The sequence below is a fragment of the Corylus avellana genome, chromosome ca11 (assembly GCF_901000735.1).
Source record: "Corylus avellana chromosome ca11, CavTom2PMs-1.0".
Classification (NCBI taxonomy): domain Eukaryota; kingdom Viridiplantae; phylum Streptophyta; class Magnoliopsida; order Fagales; family Betulaceae; genus Corylus; species Corylus avellana.
Genome location: NC_081551.1, coordinates 2309197 through 2327918, shown reverse-complemented (window position 1 = coordinate 2327918; position 18722 = coordinate 2309197). Strand labels below are relative to the sequence as shown.

Here is an 18722-nt window from a genome sequence, read left to right as displayed (position 1 = left end):
CGATACGAGACAAGCCCTTTTATTTTTTATACTGAAAAACACAAAGAAATTGGGAAAGGGGAGAAATGCCCTCTTGATGCATTAATAACTAGTATTATTATTCTTATTCTGTGCCTGCATTAATAACTAGTATTGTTATAACATTGAAAAATATGCCTTCGTATCTACTAGTACCTAACATAAGATAATCATTAAACAAAAATTCAATTCCTTAATTCCTAATCTTTAACTAAGCATTTCAATCCCTTTTAATCTCTAATAATCATTATGGAAATTGATTGCTTAATTCATTTCTTGTTTTATACTTCAAAGCCTTTCACAATTAAGTTTTCAATAATGCCTCATAAATATCAAAATAAGGATTTCCCTACAAAATTGCAATTAGACAGAATTGAAAAAAAAAAAAGAAAAAAAAAAAAGAAAGGAAAAGACCGTACTAACAGGCTAACAGCACAGTGGTACAACCCGTAAATTCGAAGGAAATAGGTGGCGAATTCCACAACCACCACCTCCTCCAACCACATTAGTCTCATCATCTTCCTCCCCCGTCAATCCAGTAAAGCAACCTTCACTCTCTCGCTCTCTCCCCTCTCTTTCTCTGCATTTTTCGCGTTCACACACTCACTCACTCAAAACTTTGCAGTATACATTGAAGCATCGCAGTCGCACTGTCTCCTCCGTCCATTTCCCCTCTCTACATTTCTCTCTCTCTATGCCCCAACGTTTAGGGCTCGATCGCGTTCAGATCTGAGGCGAACCTGACCAGATCCGAGCGGCAATGGAGGAAGCATTGGAGCTGGCGCGCGCCAAGGACACGAAGGAGCGGATGGCCGGCGTGGAGCGGCTGCACGAGGTGCTCGAGGGCTCGCGGAAGAGCTTGAGTTCGGCGGAGACGACGGCGCTCGTGGACTGCTGCTTGGATCTCCTCAAGGACAATAACTTCAGAGTCTCGCAGGGGGCTCTGCAGGCTTTGGACTCCGCTGCCGTGCTCTCCGGCGACCACCTCAAGCTCCACTTCAACGCACTCGTCCCCGCCGTTGTCGACCGCCTTGGCGACGCCAAGCAGCCTGTCCGCGACGCTGCCAGGCGCCTCCTGCTCACTCTCATGCAGGTACGAAATCTAGAGCTAGATATGAGTGTGTAATGTGCATGTGTGATTGATTTTTTTTTTTTTTTGTGTGATTGTTTCTCCTCTAATTTCGTTATGTTTTATGCTTTCTTTTTCTTTTGCTTCGGTGAATTTGTTTGTTTTGTATCAAATTGAACAAAATCTATTTTAAGCCAATTTAAACGGAATTCCTAAGCGTCCGATTGTAACTTATTCTATGTGGTATACTTTGCAATCTTATAGAAAGCTATGTTAAGTCACGCTTTTGTAAATAGCGTTAATTTCTAATTAAATGCATTTGTTAATGTCGTAATTATTCCAAGTTATACATATGTCCACGTACGATTGAATTGTTGTGATTATAATTTCTGCCTATATTTTTGTTGTGTCTTGTGGGATTTTTCTTTATTTTGCTTTGATAGTTTTGTTTGGGTTATTATCAAATTAAAGTAAATCTATTTCAAGCCATTTTAAGTGTAACGAATGCATGGTAGGCGTATAATATGTTATATGTGGATTTGGCTTATGTGCTGTAGTTTTTTCAGCTCTTCAGATTTAATTCCAAGTTTTCTATGAGAGAGAGAGAGAGAATAAAAATAAATTTTACCGTTGAAAAAATTACAATACATATGCTGTAGTTTTTTTACAGCACTTGAGCCAAATCCATTATGTGTAACAGGCGGAGGAATGGATGCCTAGGCAAGGTTAGGCATAAAATGTATTCTATTTGCTATTATTGCAAGCTATGCAAAGACACACTTTTGTAAAAAGCGTTAATCTCTAATAATGCATTTGTCCTCGTTTTTTTTTGCAATGTATTTGAAGAAGATAAGAATGTTTAGGGAGACTTTATGATAATGTAAACTGGGTAGGTGTATATAGCTAAGATGAAGGGCTTAAAATTGTGCCTGTAGGTTTCATCTCCAACTATCATTGTTGAAAGAGCTGGGTCGTATGCTTGGACACACAAAAGCTGGAGGGTTAGAGAAGAGTTTGTACGTACTGTCACATCAGCAATTGGTCTTTTTGCATCTACCGAGCTTCCTCTGCAGCGGGCTATTCTTCCCCCGGTATAAATTGCAACAAAAACCTTATATCTTTCTAGTGTGGTACAAGTTTTTCAAGGAAAATTGACTAAGTTTATAAGTTATTCCACTATCAGATTTTGCAGATGCTTAATGATTCCAATCCCGGTGTTAGAGAAGCGGCTATATTGTGTATTGAGGTTGGTCTTATCCTCTGGCATTTTTTTTTTTCAATTTTTATATGTTACTTGATCTTAAAGATCAGCTCCATTCACTACTGGGTTTAATTATTATAGTGAGTTTAATTTGTTAATATAGTACACAATTAGAATTGCTGCTGACATTGAAACTTGTTATCATATAAATTTAAGCTCTTTTATTTTTTCCCCCTTCTGCCTATAATAGATATAATAGGGTGGGAGACCACTAGGCCCAATCTTAATAAGGTTGAGCTTCTCACTTTTTAGAAGGTCAGCTTGATTTCTGAGGGGCTTTGGTCGCACCTTTTTGTCTGTAGATTCTTTATTGAAGATAGCATGAGAGACGTACTTAGGGAGCCTTAAGTGAGTAAATGGTATAGGATTAACAGTGGTTTCATTTGTGGAAGCTTGCTTTTACTGTATGTTGGACTTTGTTCTTACCCAACAATTTAATTATGTCAAGATTCACCATGAGTACCTGAAGTTGCTTAAATGCATCGCCAAATTCTCATAGAATGACTTCAGTTATTTTTCTATTTCAATCATGATGACATAATGTGACACAATAGAAAGTTAGTTACACATTAGGTGGATGGATTGCCCACATTAAGTGGATGGATTATAAGAGGTGCTCATGAGGGCTAAGTCCCCTATTGGTTCTTAACTAGGTAAGACTGGACTTAATAAGTGCTTTTAGGGAGCTCCAATTATAACTTGAGTAGTCATTTTGGAGTAAAAACGTAGATGTGACCAGCGCTTTTGTGATATGTAACTTTTTAAGGATAATGACTTCAAATAGGATGTGTGCTATAAAATGGAAAAAAATGATAAAAGGTTATGGTATTGGAATTAGGGGTGGTGTTTGGGGTTCAGGTCATGTCAAAGCATGTGTATAGATCATATAGGTGAACCCTAACTCTACCCATTTAATTAAATGGGTTAAACTATTCAATCCTAACCTTCTAATTTTGTATTGAATTCGTGTCGAGTTCATGGATCATGTTAAAAATTGCTTGCTATTTTGTTGCGTGTCGGGTTTAGGTTGTGTCAAAGCATAGATATAAGACTATATAAGTCAATCATAATTCGACCCATTTAATTAAACGGGTTAGACTCCTCAACTCTAACGCTTTAATTTCGTGGTGGGTTCGCGAGTCATGTAAAAAATTGCCGGCCCGAACTGGAATAGATTAGAGAAAGCTCATATATTTGAAGAATGTTTTTTTTTTTTTTTTGATAATTTTTTTAAAAACCTTCTAACCACCTTAATGTCCCCGTACTGGGTCACAAGCCTGTGGTACCAGGCTTGGCGATCATATATTTGTAGAATGTGTGGAAGATTTAGCTTGTCAAAGCCATTATCATTTGAATCAAGGGAAAAAAAGGAATAGTTGCTAGGGCTATGTAAACTTGTTAACTGTAAATGGATCAGTCCCTAATTCGAGCAGCTGTGATATTAGCTTAGATATCTTTTTTTATGCCAGCCATTGGAGTAATAGCTGCCCAGAAGATCTTGTTGCATCAACTTAATATGTATGTGCCTTTTTATTTGAATGAGTCCTATGCCATTTACTAGTTGCCTGGCTTAAATCATCAAAATCTCAGAATTCATGGCCTTCACCCCTCTTTAGTGTGCGGGCTTGAGTGGGGAGTTAGGTGTACATGTATACAAACTAATAGAAAAGATGATTTGGGTGAATTGGGGATTGGATATATTTTTTTAACTTTTGACTTTTGGAGTTTCACCCCTGGACGTTTCATGAGCCCCCATTGAGTCTCTGTGTTTGTTAAATTATTTGGATGAGGTTATGTTTAGTTAGTTTGCTGCAAAGTAACCAGGGAGTCCCTTTTGCTTTTTAATAAAATTCGTTTACTTATCAAAAAAAAAAAAAGGGTAAGCAAGGGGTCTCACTTGCTCCATCTCCAGTCTCCTCGGCATCTGTCAGCTTTTTAGGTTTTAGGGTATCTTTCCTCCTTCAATTACTTAGATTACCATTCATTGAGAGAATTAGAGGAGTTTTTTGTAACATATACGTTGGATTCTTGTCACTTTGAGTGAATCCTTTGTCTTTGGTGGTTTGACCTGGATTTTATTCGTTTATAGGGAAAATATTTGTGACATGGGTCTGTTCGAAGACCTGTAGTGTAATGACCCAGGGAAAAGCGCTAGCTACATCTTCATATTACCCCAAAAGGACTAGTCAATTTGGAGCTTCCCTATAATTCCTTATAAAGCTCAGTTTCTCTTCATAACTAGGCATTATGGGACTTAACACCTATGACTATTCTTATAAACCATCCACTCTATGTGGGTTACTCCTTATCTTCCCAATATGGGACTGGAGTGTTATAAACTCCTCCTTTTAAACTCTTGACGTCCTTGTTAGAGGCCACGTCATGCAGTGCTCTAGTACTACACGGCCTGATGTTATTAGGTAGAACTGTGCTTTATAAGGAATTTTATGGAAGCTTCAAATTAACTAGTCCTTTTGGGGTGATAGATGTTGCTAGCGCTTTTCCATGGGTTGTTACATGTAGTCTGTTGTATGGATCAATATAAATTTGATCTTTCTATGAATGTAGTGATGTGATCTTTGATCTTTGGAGCTTCTCTCTCGATGATTTACTTATTCTAGAAAATACAAGCCTTCTCAGTTGATGTGGTTTTCCTGGAAAGATTCATCTATTGATTTGTTGCATTATATGATTGAACTTAATGTTTTGGAAGGCATGATGCAAGTTTTATGAGATAGATGCATTCACTTGATGTGTAGCGTCAAATGATAAGGAAAATTGGTGTTTTGGAAGGTGTATTTAATGCTATAGTAATTGGTAGCACTATTGCTACGTAACTGGAAGGTCCAATTTTGTTGTACTCGAATCTCACGCTAGAGTTTTTACAGATGTTCTGCTAATCACATCCGAGTATTTTCAGTGGAACGATGTGATAGACTTGTGGACAAATCAATCTGATCTTTTCTGTTTGTTTTTTTGTAGGAGATGTATGCACAGGCTGGGACTCAATTCCGTGATGAACTTCAGCGCCACCATCTTCCAACATCCATGGTGAGTATATTCCCATCTTAATCTGCTGTTTCCCTCCTTTATGTTTTATATCTTGCACATGTAGGCTACTTTGTGTGCCTACAATTCAGATATTGTTGTATACAATAAAATTGTAGCATAGACCACTTGGTGTCATTACACTTACAACCTGAAAAGTATGTTATTACTTCTTTTAATTGTTGTCTTATGATACAATTTATAACTGCAGGTGAAAGATATCAATGCCAGGCTAGAGAGGATAGAACCACAAGTTCGCTCTTCAGATGGACTTGCAGGTAATTTTGCTGCTGGAGAGATTAAAGCCGCAAGCCTTAATCACAAGAGAAGTAGTCCAAAGGCCAAGAGTTCATCTAGGGAGATGTCTCTTTTTGGAGGTTAGGATACTTTGACCTCAAATTTTGTGAATATTCTGACATTTATTCATATATATATTTTGAATTGTATGAAAATTTATGTTCTGGCACTTATGTACATACTTCCCTAGCTTTTTTCCTTTTCCAAATTATGGTCTGAAGAGTCCAACAATTTCAAAGTATGATGTCTTAGATGTTAGTTTGTCTACATTTTTGAAAGGAGCACTTATATAGGGTTTATCGCAAAACCCTCATATTTTGACCACATATTGGATTTTCTATAAAAATATTTTAAGTTTTGTTTACTGTATGGGCATTTTGAAATTATATGTGAAGCTCATGGGCTTTTTTTTGAAAAATATTGATGCTGTCAGCAACAAACTTGGAAAGTTTAATTTTCATGGTATGAGAGCATTTCTTTAAGCATTGGTATATTCTGTCTTTGCCTTCTCTTTAGAATTAATGACATTTGATATTGAATGCAATTTCTTTGCAGCAGAAGGAGATATCACAGAAAAACCTATAGAACCTATTAAAGTATACTCAGAGAAGGAGCTAATACGCGAAATTGAGAAGATTGCTTCTATCCTTGTACCAGAAAAAGATTGGTCTATCAGGATTTCTGCAATGCAGAAAGTTGAAGGCCTTGTTTCTGGAGGTTGGTTTTCCCTCCTCTATGTGTCTGTCGTGCTTCTGTTTTCCCTCCTCCTCCTCGCCTTACCCACTCTCTCACTCTTTTTTTTTGTTTTTTCTTCTTTAATGTTGTTTGAGATCTGGGGATTCCAATGGTCATTGTTTTGTTCACTCCCATTATTATATTTTATAAATGCAATATTATATGTATGTGTTTATGGATATTTGTGTGTGAATGTCTTTGCATGCATGTATGCAAAATAGAGGTTATTGGTGGCATTGTGGACTAGGCTCTAGATTTCTCCCCCCTGTTTCTCACCTTCTTTTACTTTTTCTTTTGATAAGTAGATTAATCTCATTAAAGGCTTAGAGGGGCACAACTTAAGTACACATGAATTATACAAAAGAGACCCCAAATTAGGGAAAAAAAAAAGAAAGTAAGTACAGAAATTCTGCAAAACTAGAAAAGCGAGGACTATTGTACACCACCATCTAAGCATAAAGAGATTTGAACATTACGTCTTTTAACTCTTTAACACTGATATTTCACAATCTTCGAAGCTCTTTGCATTCCAATTTCTCTGAATGCTCCACATTAAGCATAGAGGAGCCACCCTTTAAACTTTTAAAATGAAATGAACTTTCCATTGACCTCTTTAGCCGGCCAACAACTTCAACACCCTTTTTGGCATGACCCATTCTTTTACTTTTTTTTTTTATTTTTTATTTTTTATTTTAGTTGATTAGTTTTTGGTAATTTACAAGGAATGTACTTGAAAACATGGCATTATATCGATCTTAAGAGGACCTTTCGATGGAAAGTGCTCGAGATAATTGTGGGTCATTATTTTTTTATTTTAAATTGCTAAATAGATGAAACCATTTCTTCCATACGTCAATCCTTATGACCATTCAATTTGTAGTGTAATGTACTTATGAGGTACAAGACTTGAGACTTCTGGAAGAGTTATAATGTTATACACTCTTTTATAAGTATCAACCTTTGAAGATGAGGTGATCCGCTATTAAGATGTATCAATGGTTTTGGAACTAGAAGGATATGATTAGTAGAACCCATTGAGGTTGATTGTCAACTCTGCTTGACTCTAGGATCTCAATTTATTGGAGATGGAACACTGAATTAATTGTGCTTGAAATCAGTTTATGTATTCATATAAAAGATTGCTACATTAAATGAATGCTTCTGTGAAGTAGAGATCGTCGATCTAGTTGGATGGGAAAACTCCCCAAAGCATGAATTCTGGGAAGTAGAATATTGATATTGATTCTAGTTGGACCGAAAACCCTACTGAAGTACTAATATGCTGAAAGTTGGACCGAAAACTCCCATTAGCTTAAGTTTTCAACGTGAACACAAATGCAAGGAAGTTATGTCCTTTCCCTTGCCATTATCCTTGGTGTGCTAATTTGCCCCAGCTAACTTTATGCTTATCAAATTTGGTAAGGTAGCGAACATCTGGAACTCTTAAATTGAACCATCCGGTTTTCTTTAACTTGACTTTACAGAAGTAATATCATCAATTTGGTTGCGTTTTGGTCTCCATATGTTGGCAACTGCTGAAGGGTTCATTTTGGGGTTCCATCATTTTGGTTTCATTTCTCAAACTTGACCTCACAGTACTAATATCTTCAATTTGGTTGTGTTTTGGTCTCCATATGTTGGCAACTGCTGAAGTTGCCAGCAGTTTTAGATCCCTCTTTTCTATCTACCTACAATTTCACTTTGTTCTTTTGGGTTGACCATGTGTTATTTTTTCCATAATTCCTCAATGATAGACGATTAATTATTTTCCTATCAGGTGCTGCTGACTATCCGTGTTTCCGGGGACTCTTGAAGCAACTTGTTGGCCCTCTAAGCACACAATTATCTGATCGGAGGTCTAGCATAGTGAAGCAGGTGTGCTAGCATTTTCTTGTGTTTCCAGAGCCAGTTGATGGGTTGCTTCCTCCCCCTTTCCTTTGAAGGAGATTGGATCGAAGTTGCTATCTATGGCTTTTGGTTGTTTAATGTTGTTCAGACTTGTTTTTATTGTTCTAAGTGGGGATGCCTTACGATTTTTATTGTTTGCTAAAGCCCTTTTTGAACAACTATAAATCTTTTTCTTTCCCATCCATGCTTGGTCGTGATCTTTGTCTTATGTTGGGAAATGTCTTTTGATTGCACTAGCTACTGTATAAGTCAAACCCAGGAGTGGGGGAAAAAACGGTATTATGTAGACTAAAATATGTGTTTTAGAAAATATCCATGCTATTCCCTGGCTGTAGTCTTGGTGAAGTTTTTAAAGGAAGAAACTAGGAATTTGGTTGTATTAAAGTGTGAAAAAAATGACTGATAAATTCCACTGCAACCAAGAATTACCTCTACTCCAAATACTTATATAATTCGTCCATTCCACTTAATCTCTGTGGTTGTATGTAGCTCTTGATATATTTCTTTCCTCTTCTTTCATTCATTTTTTCTAGGCGTGCCATCTATTATGCTTTTTGTCAAAGGAGCTGTTGGCAGATTTTGAGGCATGTGCAGAGACGTTCATTCCAGTGAGTTCAACGTTTTCTTCCTGACAATAGCAATGTTTATATATTGAAAGATTTTAATAATTTTATGATATGATAATCAGGTGCTTTTCAAGCTGGTTGTGATCACTGTACTTGTAATTGCAGAATCTGCAGATAACTGCATAAAAACGGTAATGCTAACCTTTTCTTTTTCTTTTTATTTTATATGTGCTTTCATCTTATTCTTTTTGGTTTACAGATGTTGCGTAACTGCAAAGTTCCCCGTGTGCTCCCTCGTATTGCCGATTCTGCAAAAAATGACCGCAGTGCAATACTCCGTGCAAGGTATGACTGAACCATTTCTTTTTTAGGATATAACTCTGTGTCATTGTTTCACTGACTGTTTATATTCTTTTGTACTGTAGGTGTTGTGAATATGCACTATTGATATTGGAACATTGGCCTGATGCGCCTGAAATACAGCGATCGGCAGATCTTTATGAAGATTTTATAAGATGTTGTGTTGCAGATGCAATGAGTGAGGTACATATATTTTGAGTTCTAATTTTTGACGATCTACGAACTTGGACCTGTTTTGCATGTTTTTCGGCTTGGCATTCATTATAGGTTATGCTGACCCTTGTTAACCTACATGCATCTCAGTTATAGTTATAATTTTCCTTTTGCCTACACAATTAGATTTTCAGTGGAACTTGCCATGCATAAGCTGAAGGTTATGCTTTAGTGACTGTTGTTTTTCTAGTTTTCTGTTTCTTTGAGATCATCCTTCCCTTTTTAGATTATAGTTCCTTTTTCTAAGTCAAGTGTTTCTCTTCTCTTTAGTCTAATTTTTTTTTTTTTTTTTTTAAAAAAAAAGAAACGGAATTTTGAATGAGAATCTTGTTTGTTTGACATTTTTCTTTTCTGCAATGCTAATCTTCACCTTTAGTGAAGAACTCATCGTCATCATCATCTTCTTCTTCTTCTCTTTATTGAGTTCAATAAATATTTTCTTACTCAAAGTGATTACAGACAATATGTAAGTACAATTGTTCAATGTTTTCAATTGACAGGTACGATCAACTGCAAGAATGTGCTATAGAATGTTTGCAAAAACTTGGCCAGAGCGTTCCCGGCGGTTATTTTCATCCTTTGATCCTGTTATTCAAAGGGTACATGTTTCTTTTTCCCTTGAGGATGTTTTCTGCTTTTTTTCATTGGTGAAAAATCATTGCTTGAAGTGAACTTTTTTTTTTTTTTTTTGCACAGATAATAAATGAAGAGGATGGAGGCATACATAGGCGACATGCTTCTCCTTCCATCCGTGATAGAGGTGCACCGACTTCATTTACCTCTCAATCATCTGCTCCCTCAAATCTATCTGGATATGGAACATCTGCTATTGTTGCAATGGACAGAAGTTCAAGTTTACAGTCAGGGACATCACTGTCTTCTGGACTACTACTGTCACAAGCAAAGTCACGTAGTAAAGTTACTGAACGTAGTCTTGAAAGTGTGTTGCATTCTAGCAAACAGAAGGTCACTGCAATTGAAAGCATGCTCAGAGGTTTGGACTTGTCAGACAAACATAATTCTTCAATGCTCCGATCATCTAGTTTGGATCTAGGTACTAAATGACTTCGCTTATTAATATTTTTCTTTCATTGCAAAATCATTGTCGAGTCTCGGTGCATGAAATCATTGAGTGAGGTTGTGATGATTCTCAAAGTAGTTAAAAATTGAACAATGTGTTAGTGGTAAATTCTTCTCTTATTGCCCCTAGTGCAGGAGTTGACCCTCCATCATCTCGTGATCCACCATTCCCTCCTGCTGTCACAGCTTCTAATCACCTGGCAAGCACTTTAATGGCTGAATCAACTGCCTCTAGTATCAGTAAAGGTAGTAACCGAAATGGTGGCTTAGTTTTTTCTGACATCATCACCCAGATTCAAGCTTCCAAAGATTCTGGTAAATTGTTGTCTCAAAGTAATGTGGCATCTGAGCCATTGCCAGCATTTTCATCATACTCAGCTAGGAGGGCTTCTGAAGAGATTAATGACATGAGGGAGGCTAGGCGACTTATGAACCCCAACATTGATAGGCATTATGTTGATACGCCTTACAGAGATGGAAACTTCAGGGAATCACAGAACAGTCACATTCCCAATTTTCAGAGGCCGCTTTTAAGAAAGAATGTTGCTGGACGGATGTCTGCAGGCAGGAGAAAGAGTTTCGATGACAACCAGCTGTCACTTGGGGAGATGTCAAATTATGTAGATGGTCCGGCATCACTTAGTGATGCTCTGAGTGAGGGACTCAGTACAAGTTCTGACTGGTCTGCTAGGGTTGCAGCTTTCAATTATCTTCGTTCTTTGCTGCAGCAAGGCCCAAAAGGTATTCAAGAAGTAATCCAGAATTTTGAGAAGGTAATGAAGCTGTTTTTCCAGCACTTGGATGATCCCCACCATAAAGTTGCACAAGCTGCTCTCTCAACACTTGCAGATATTATTCCATCTTGCCGAAAGCCGTTTGAGAGTTACGTAGAAAGGATGTTACCCCATGTTTTCTCACGGTTAATTGACCCAAAGGAGTTAGTTAGGCAACCATGTGCTACAACCTTGGAAATTGTAAGCAAAACTTACAGTATTGATTCTCTCTTACCTGCTTTGCTCCGCTCACTGGATGAACAGCGATCACCAAAGGCCAAATTAGCTGTTATTGATTTTGCTATCAGTTCCTTTAACAAGCATGCAATGAATCCTGAAGGCTATGCCAATAGTGGTATTCTTAAGTTATGGCTTGCTAAATTGACTCCTTTGGCCCACGATAAAAATACTAAGCTGAAGGAAGCAGCTGTTACGTGCATTATATCTGTTTACTCCTACTTTGATTCAACAGCCGTCCTGAATTTTATTCTTAGTTTATCAGTTGAAGAACAAAATTCCTTGAGACGAGCCCTTAAACAATATACTCCTCGCATTGAAGTGGACCTAATGAACTTTTTGCAGAACAAGAAAGAGCGACGACCGAAGTCTTCTTATGATCCATCTGATATTGTTGGAACATCTTCTGAAGAAGGATATATTGGTGCATCAAAGAAGAGTAATTTCTATGGAAGGTATTCTGCTGGTTCCATTGATAGTGATGGTGGGAGGAAGTGGAGTTCTACCGGAAATATTGGCCAAGCAGCTTCTGATGAAACTCGGGAAAACTTGTATCAGAATTTTGATACTGGTTCTAATGCTGATGGTCTTTCTTCCAAAACCAAGGATATGTCTTACACGGTCAATTCTGCAGGTCAGAACTTGTGGTCTAGCCGGCTAGAAAATGTTAACAATGATGTAAATGGGGAAGGTTTGTCTACTCCTCATCTGGACGTTAATGGTCTGATGAGGTCAGACCAGTTGGCGGTTGTAGAAGTCTTGGCCCATGCTAATGAAGCTCCGACTGAGTTGGACCTTAATCAGTATAAACCGAAAGCTGTAAATATTATTGCTATGCCTGATGCAGGACCAAGCATTCCTCAAATTCTCCATCTGGTGAGTCCTGTGATATCTGAAGTTTGAAACTTTTCATTAGGTTTTGTTAGTTTTTTTCTCAAAATTATTTAGAAAGATATACTTTAACCTCTTTTTAGATAATTTCATTGGTATTGAAGGCTTTTTTTCATTTTTCTTTAGATAAGCAACGGGAACAATGAGAGCCCTACTGCAAGTAAGCGCGGTGCACTTCAGCAGTTACTCGAAGCTTCCATGGCTAATGATCACTCTATTTGGTCTAAGGTATGTCCAGTTTCCGCATTTTCAAACAATCATTGTGCACTTCAGTTGTCAATGTATGCAAATTAATGTACCCATTTATGAATAGAATGAAAGCTAGATTGGATGATAATTTCTTTGTGATGAGGTAGAGGTTAATTGTATTCTCAAATGACTTCCTATCTGTATTGAGTTAACCCACTTTCTCGTTTTAGTTAATTGTTTGTAACTTTAGCTGCCCAGGCACTAGGATATACAACTAAACCACTTTTGAGCTCTTACTTTCTGACTAATTTGTTTACCGTTCTGTTTAGTATTACAATTCTGAAGACCTTGTTTCTTGGCCATAATTGATCAACCTAATTCATTAAGGTTGCTTACTTATGATTTCTTCAGAAATTGTTTCACGAGGACAGTTGATTCAACTGTTGTACCCAGGCCGGCTCTATGGTCAGGTTGATTAGGCGACTACCTAAAGCACCTAATTTTTAAAAGGCCCCCAAAAAAGGTTTTTTATATTAAATTTATTAAAGAAAAAGTAAATAAAAAAAAAAAGGTAAAAGGCCTCGAGAAAAATAAAATGAGAGGAGGCAATTTGACATGCTATGAGGGTTTTAGAAAGAAAAAAAAAAAAAAAAAGCTAAAAAAAAGGTGATGTAGCATGTTTAAAATCTTAAAAAATTCCAAACTAAGCACAGCCCACTTTTTTTTTTTTTTTTAATATTTATTTTTCTTTTATTTTCTTTTATCACTTCTAATATTTTGTTTCTTGGTTCTATCATTCTTTATTTCTTTGATTTTTATATGTTATACTTGTGTAATGCCATTTATTTTGGTTGGTTGTTGTTACGAGTTCCCATCGCGTGTCGTTGATTTTTTTACACAACTAATTAAATCCTACTTACAATTGTTTATCTTACAAGGAAGATAAAATATATTAGTCATATTATCTATTAAGAATAATATATTAACATAACTTGAGCATGAAAATCTGATTAGTAATTTTACATATCAATTAATACAAATTTTCTATATTAATATTTTAAAATTTTAAAGGCCTTATTTTAACTTTTTGCTTTAGGCCTCAATTTTTATTGAGCCACCCCTTGTTCTAGCAGTAACTGAGAGCTGGTGATATTTAAGAATGAGAATTATTTTAGAAATACAAGCTTGGTGCGCTATCATGGAACATTTAATGGAGTTCACTTGTTATATTTTTATTAGATAAGTAGCACTGTACGTTTTAAGTGCTTTCCTACACTTTGACACCAACCAAGCAAATGTTGTGTTATTACTTGATTTTGTTCTTATGTGCTTTACTTTTTAAGAAGTGGTTATGTAGTTAGCTTATATAAATTATTAATTAAATTCTGATTTGATGCTGTGTGCTTGTTCTTCTATTTGAGCAGTAAATTTTGAATAGTTGTAGAGTTGTGGAGTTGGTTGTGAATTTTCTGTGTTAGTGAAGAACAAATTTTTTGCTATTAGGGAAAATATTATTTTGCAACATTTTAACATATATGCAATGTGATAATTAATGATATTTTTATGCTATATTTGCAGTACTTCAATCAAATTCTGACAGTTGTACTTGAGGTGTTGGATGATTCTGATTCCTCTATTCGGGAACTTGCTCTTTCATTGATTATTGAAATGCTTAAGAACCAGGTTTGTTATTTATATAAATTGTGGTTCTTTGCTGGGTGCTGTCCACATTGTTTTCAATATCATTGCACTTTTTCCCACCTGCTGATTGGTATATCATGCTTAACAAATGTCTTAATTATTTTTCTTTTTGCCTGCCCCTTCCCTCTGGTTTCCTGCTTTCAGAAAGATGCAATGGAAGATTCCGTTGAGTTAGTGATTGAGAAGCTGCTTCATGTTGCTCAGGCTATTGTTCCCAAAGTAACTTATTTCTGTAGAAATAATCCACTTAGCGTGCTCTTGCTTTGTTTTCCATGTCTTATTCTTTACATTTTATCTACAGGTTTCAAATGAAGCAGAGCACTGCCTGACTATTGTTTTGTCTCAGTATGATCCTTTCAGATGTCTAAGTGTATGTGGTTCAGAATCTCTCTCTCTCTCTCTCTCTCTCTCTCTCTCTCTATATATATATATATACATATTAATTTCTGGAGTATTTCCTTCCCTCCATATTTCCACCCCCACCCCACAAACAAATAACATAGAATGAGTGTTGGCTTTGTGTACCCCATATTTATCATAATATAATGTAGATGTTCTCAATTAATGATGTTGCAGGTTATCGTGCCTTTATTGGTTACCGAAGATGAGAAAACTCTTGTTACTTGCATAAACTGTTTGACCAAGGTATCCCTATCATCAGAGTTGTACCATTTATCAATGTCAAGCTTGTAGTATCTCAGTAGGAGATTGGTTTTAATTGTAGCCTTATAGAAATTCTCTTAGCATATTCAACTCTTTTTTCTTTTTTTTTCAAATGAGGAATCAAGTGAGTTATTTCCTGCAAGGTGTTTATCTTCAGTTATTTTGCTATGTTTATCTACACTATTTTGTTAAAACCTTTTTTATTTTCCAGCTCGTGGGTCGGCTGTCTCAGGAGGAACTGATGGTTCAGCTACCCTCCTTTTTGCCTGCTCTTTTTGAAGCATTTGGAAATCCAAGTGCGGATGTTCGTAAGGTACTAATGTTTTTATCTGCACTTGATAATATGTGTTTAGTTTGCTTGGAATGAGAAGTGGAGAGAGAAGAAGTGAAGGGTGTAAAAATTTTAGTCACTAGTCATGTTTGGATATTTATGGAAGAAATGAAGGACGATGAAGAAATTTTTGCCTATGTTATACTTATCCCCACAACCGGAAATATTTGGTGAGAGATAGAAGTGTTCATGTACAACTTTAAAGAACACTGTACAAACTTATCACAACACAGCCTCAGCCGGCCCCATACTTTTCTATGCTTCCATACTGTCACCTTCTTTCCATTACCAAAGAAGTGTAAAAGCAATGAACTTCCTCTTCGTATGACTTCATCGCTAACTATAATGGCCCAAACTTATTGAAAATCTGTTGTTAATCTGGTTTTAAAATGTATGTTTAATCCAATATTACCATAATCCACCTTAGTTTTGTACTCTCCTGCGCGGTATATTTCTTTTTTAAGTCCAACAATTTTGTTTATCCACGTGGTGATTACACGTGCAAATGTTGAAACAATGGAGATTAAACTTTAGAAAAGTACCGATAATTTGTGAAACACACTAGTACTTTGAGACTAAAGGAATGCACACAAAAATTTTGCTTTGTCCTTGTTTTGGCCTCACTAAGTTCTTTGTCTATACATCTTGTTCATAATTCATAATTTAGAAGTTGGTACAGAAATGAGAAAAGAAGTTGGACCTAATAGATTTGCATATGAATCAGAGAATGAGGGGATGAGAAAAGCTTACTCGTGTAGTTCGCCCCCTCCCCCCGACACCTCACCTTTGTCTTTTGGGAACAATATGACAATGATATTATGATATACTCCTGAAATATATCTTGCTCTCAACATGTTGATCAGCATGCTTACATGGATGCAATTCTTTCTTTCCCTGGTCTGATTCTAATATGGTTTTGTTGTATGTGAATATTGGGTGGTACAGACTGTTGTTTTCTGTCTAGTGGATATTTATATCATGCTTGGAAAAGCATTCTTGCCATACTTGGAGGGGCTTAACAGCACACAACTGCGGTTGGTCACGATATATGCTAATCGAATCTCACAGGCTAGGACAGGCACTTCAGTAGATGCTGACCATGATTAGCCAGTTTGATTCTCTGAAGGATGATGTTGTTGGTATTGGGTGTTGTCTTATTCATTGTTGTGTATTTTGTATATGTGTGAAGCATTGCAGAGGCGGGTTTTCTTTTATTTTTTCTATTTTTTTATTATATATTTTCCTTTTCTTGTTTATTTGTTTGGGTGGTTTTCTATTGAATTTGTACTATTGTGCAGCTATTGTAATATACATTTTTAGAACACTATCCGTAGTTTGGAAGAAGGTTTTTGGAGAAAAAAAATTGGCTACTCTTTTGCAACTAGTTTGAGCGAGGGACTGGATCGTTATATGATGACAACCCAGTTTTTCTCAAATGATATCAACACTTTCTTGTTTTCATGATAATTACTTTCTATAATTACCATAAAATTGCATCGTGTTCGGTCTAGAATGAATATTAAGAAAGCCTTTTCCAAGTTTCTTTTAAGACTAGAACAACCCACTTTTAACAACTGTAGTAGTTACTTTTACCTATGCTAAATGTTTCTGAAATTGTAGCAATGATGGATGATGTTTACAGAAATTGCCTCAAGCAGTCAATTGTTATGGTCCTGCGTTATGGCCATTGTTAGAATGCTAGTTATGGCTTGTATTAGTAGTGTCTCATTCCCATCATTGTCAATGGACAACAAAGGGGGACTATTATTCCCTTGAGACCCGTTATCCCCTTATTTATTCCGAGGCTCGAAGCTCTTTCCTTCACCACGTAGAGTACATATTGTACAAATGGTGTGGAAGAGCCCTCCAATGGGAATAATAAAAGTCAATTGGGATGTGGCTTTAAACAAATCAATTGAACGCATAAGCATGGTCATTATTGTGTGGGACTGTGAAGGTTATATACTTGCTGCAAGGAGTACAACGCATAGGCAACGGCAACGTTGCAGAAAATCCTTTTGGAGGGAGAAGCATTACATATTGTGAATGCGGTAAAAGCAAATGACAAAAATTGGAGTAGATTTGGATAACTTGTGAATGTTATTAGAGGTGTTTTCAACACGTTGCAAGATTGCTGGGTTTGCCATGTAAAAATGGAAGCTAAAGCTGTTACCTATGGCTTATGGGTAGCCAAAGTAGCAGTAAAGCAGATCATGGATCAAGTTTGGGTCGTTGTATTATTAGAACAACATGCTCTCTCAATGAAGTTATGATTTACTAAAATAAAAAACTAGGAAATAACACACCAGAAATTCAAGTGTGAAGTTGTGCTATATATTTACATTTTTGGCACGAAATGTAAATCAAATTTCAAGCCAAGTTGGTGAAAAGGAAATTCCAGTGAAATTCGTTTTGACCTCAAGCAATAAACTAGCTAGACTCATGCTTTTAAGTCACCGTTAAATGCATGGTAACTTGCATACTCGAGCAATAAACAAGTTGGGATGCCACACATCCTCAGGTATTGATGTGATAGCTTCAATTTGCCGGTTTTTTATTTTTTTTTTGCACATTGACTTTTATGTACGGGACATGTAATGCAATATGCCACTCTTAAATAGGATATTCATCTTAACTTTCGGTTCATGAAATGAAATGTTACATACATGCTTTGGATGATATGTGCAAATATGATAGTAATTGTTTGCTAGTTAAGCAACATATTGATCCCGAGTGTTGAATCTTTACTAATTGATATTTTTGAATTTTGAGTGAGGTTGTTAAAATATTAATTTAAATAATTAAATTCATTCATTTCTATTAGCTTAAATTTTTTAGAATAAGTGATGATTTAATATAGTATTATAACTATAAGGCTTTGAACTTGAATATTGTTTCTGTAATTTACCTACAATTTCCATTGAATACTCCACTCATTTGTCTTCACTTGTTGAGCGGAAATTTTAGTTTATACGTGTGCTAGAATATTTAATTACATAATTAAAATAGGCCATGTTTTAATTTAGGGTAAATGTAAAATAAATCCCTCTATCATTTGTGATCACTCCTTGAGTTTTTAAAAATTGAATTTGATTGCTTAGATTTTTCACAGATTTCAAATGGGACATTCCGTGTGTTTCCCATCCAATAAAGTAACTCGTGTTAAGCCACCTCAACATTTTTTTGCCACGTTATATTAAAACAGTAATGATTAGAAATTAATACTAAAAAATTCAAAATTTAAAAACTAAAAAAAAATTAAAATCTTAGAAAAGGAGAGAGGTGGCAAATCCTCAAGAGGGGGAAGGGGGGCAGAGCCACCCCATTGCTGGGGGTGGCTAGAGTGGAAAGGGGGTGGCTCACCATCCCCAGCCATTAGATG

General features: G+C 36.2%; 1 protein-coding gene across 2 annotated transcripts; it reads left to right on the top strand.

Annotated features, from left to right (window-relative positions):
* The first annotated feature begins 507 nt into the window (after positions 1-507).
* LOC132165317 (CLIP-associated protein) lies at positions 508-16665 on the top strand. Of its 2 annotated transcripts, none has more exons than XM_059575817.1 (21): positions 508-1111; positions 2023-2178; positions 2271-2333; positions 5331-5399; positions 5608-5773; positions 6252-6410; positions 8206-8303; positions 8870-8944; positions 9025-9093; positions 9162-9247; positions 9328-9445; positions 9976-10074; positions 10172-10529; positions 10691-12441; positions 12583-12684; positions 14224-14328; positions 14491-14565; positions 14648-14716; positions 14923-14991; positions 15221-15322; positions 16286-16665. In XM_059575817.1, exons 1-21 carry the CDS (start codon positions 779-781, stop codon positions 16445-16447), a joined length of 4284 nt encoding a protein of 1427 aa, XP_059431800.1. In that variant the 5' UTR covers positions 508-778; the 3' UTR covers positions 16448-16665. The 2 variants fall into 2 exon arrangements, with proteins under 2 accessions (XP_059431800.1, XP_059431799.1); XM_059575816.1 differs by having other exon boundaries at positions 6249-6410.
* Positions 16666-18722: the final 2057 nt, after the last annotated feature.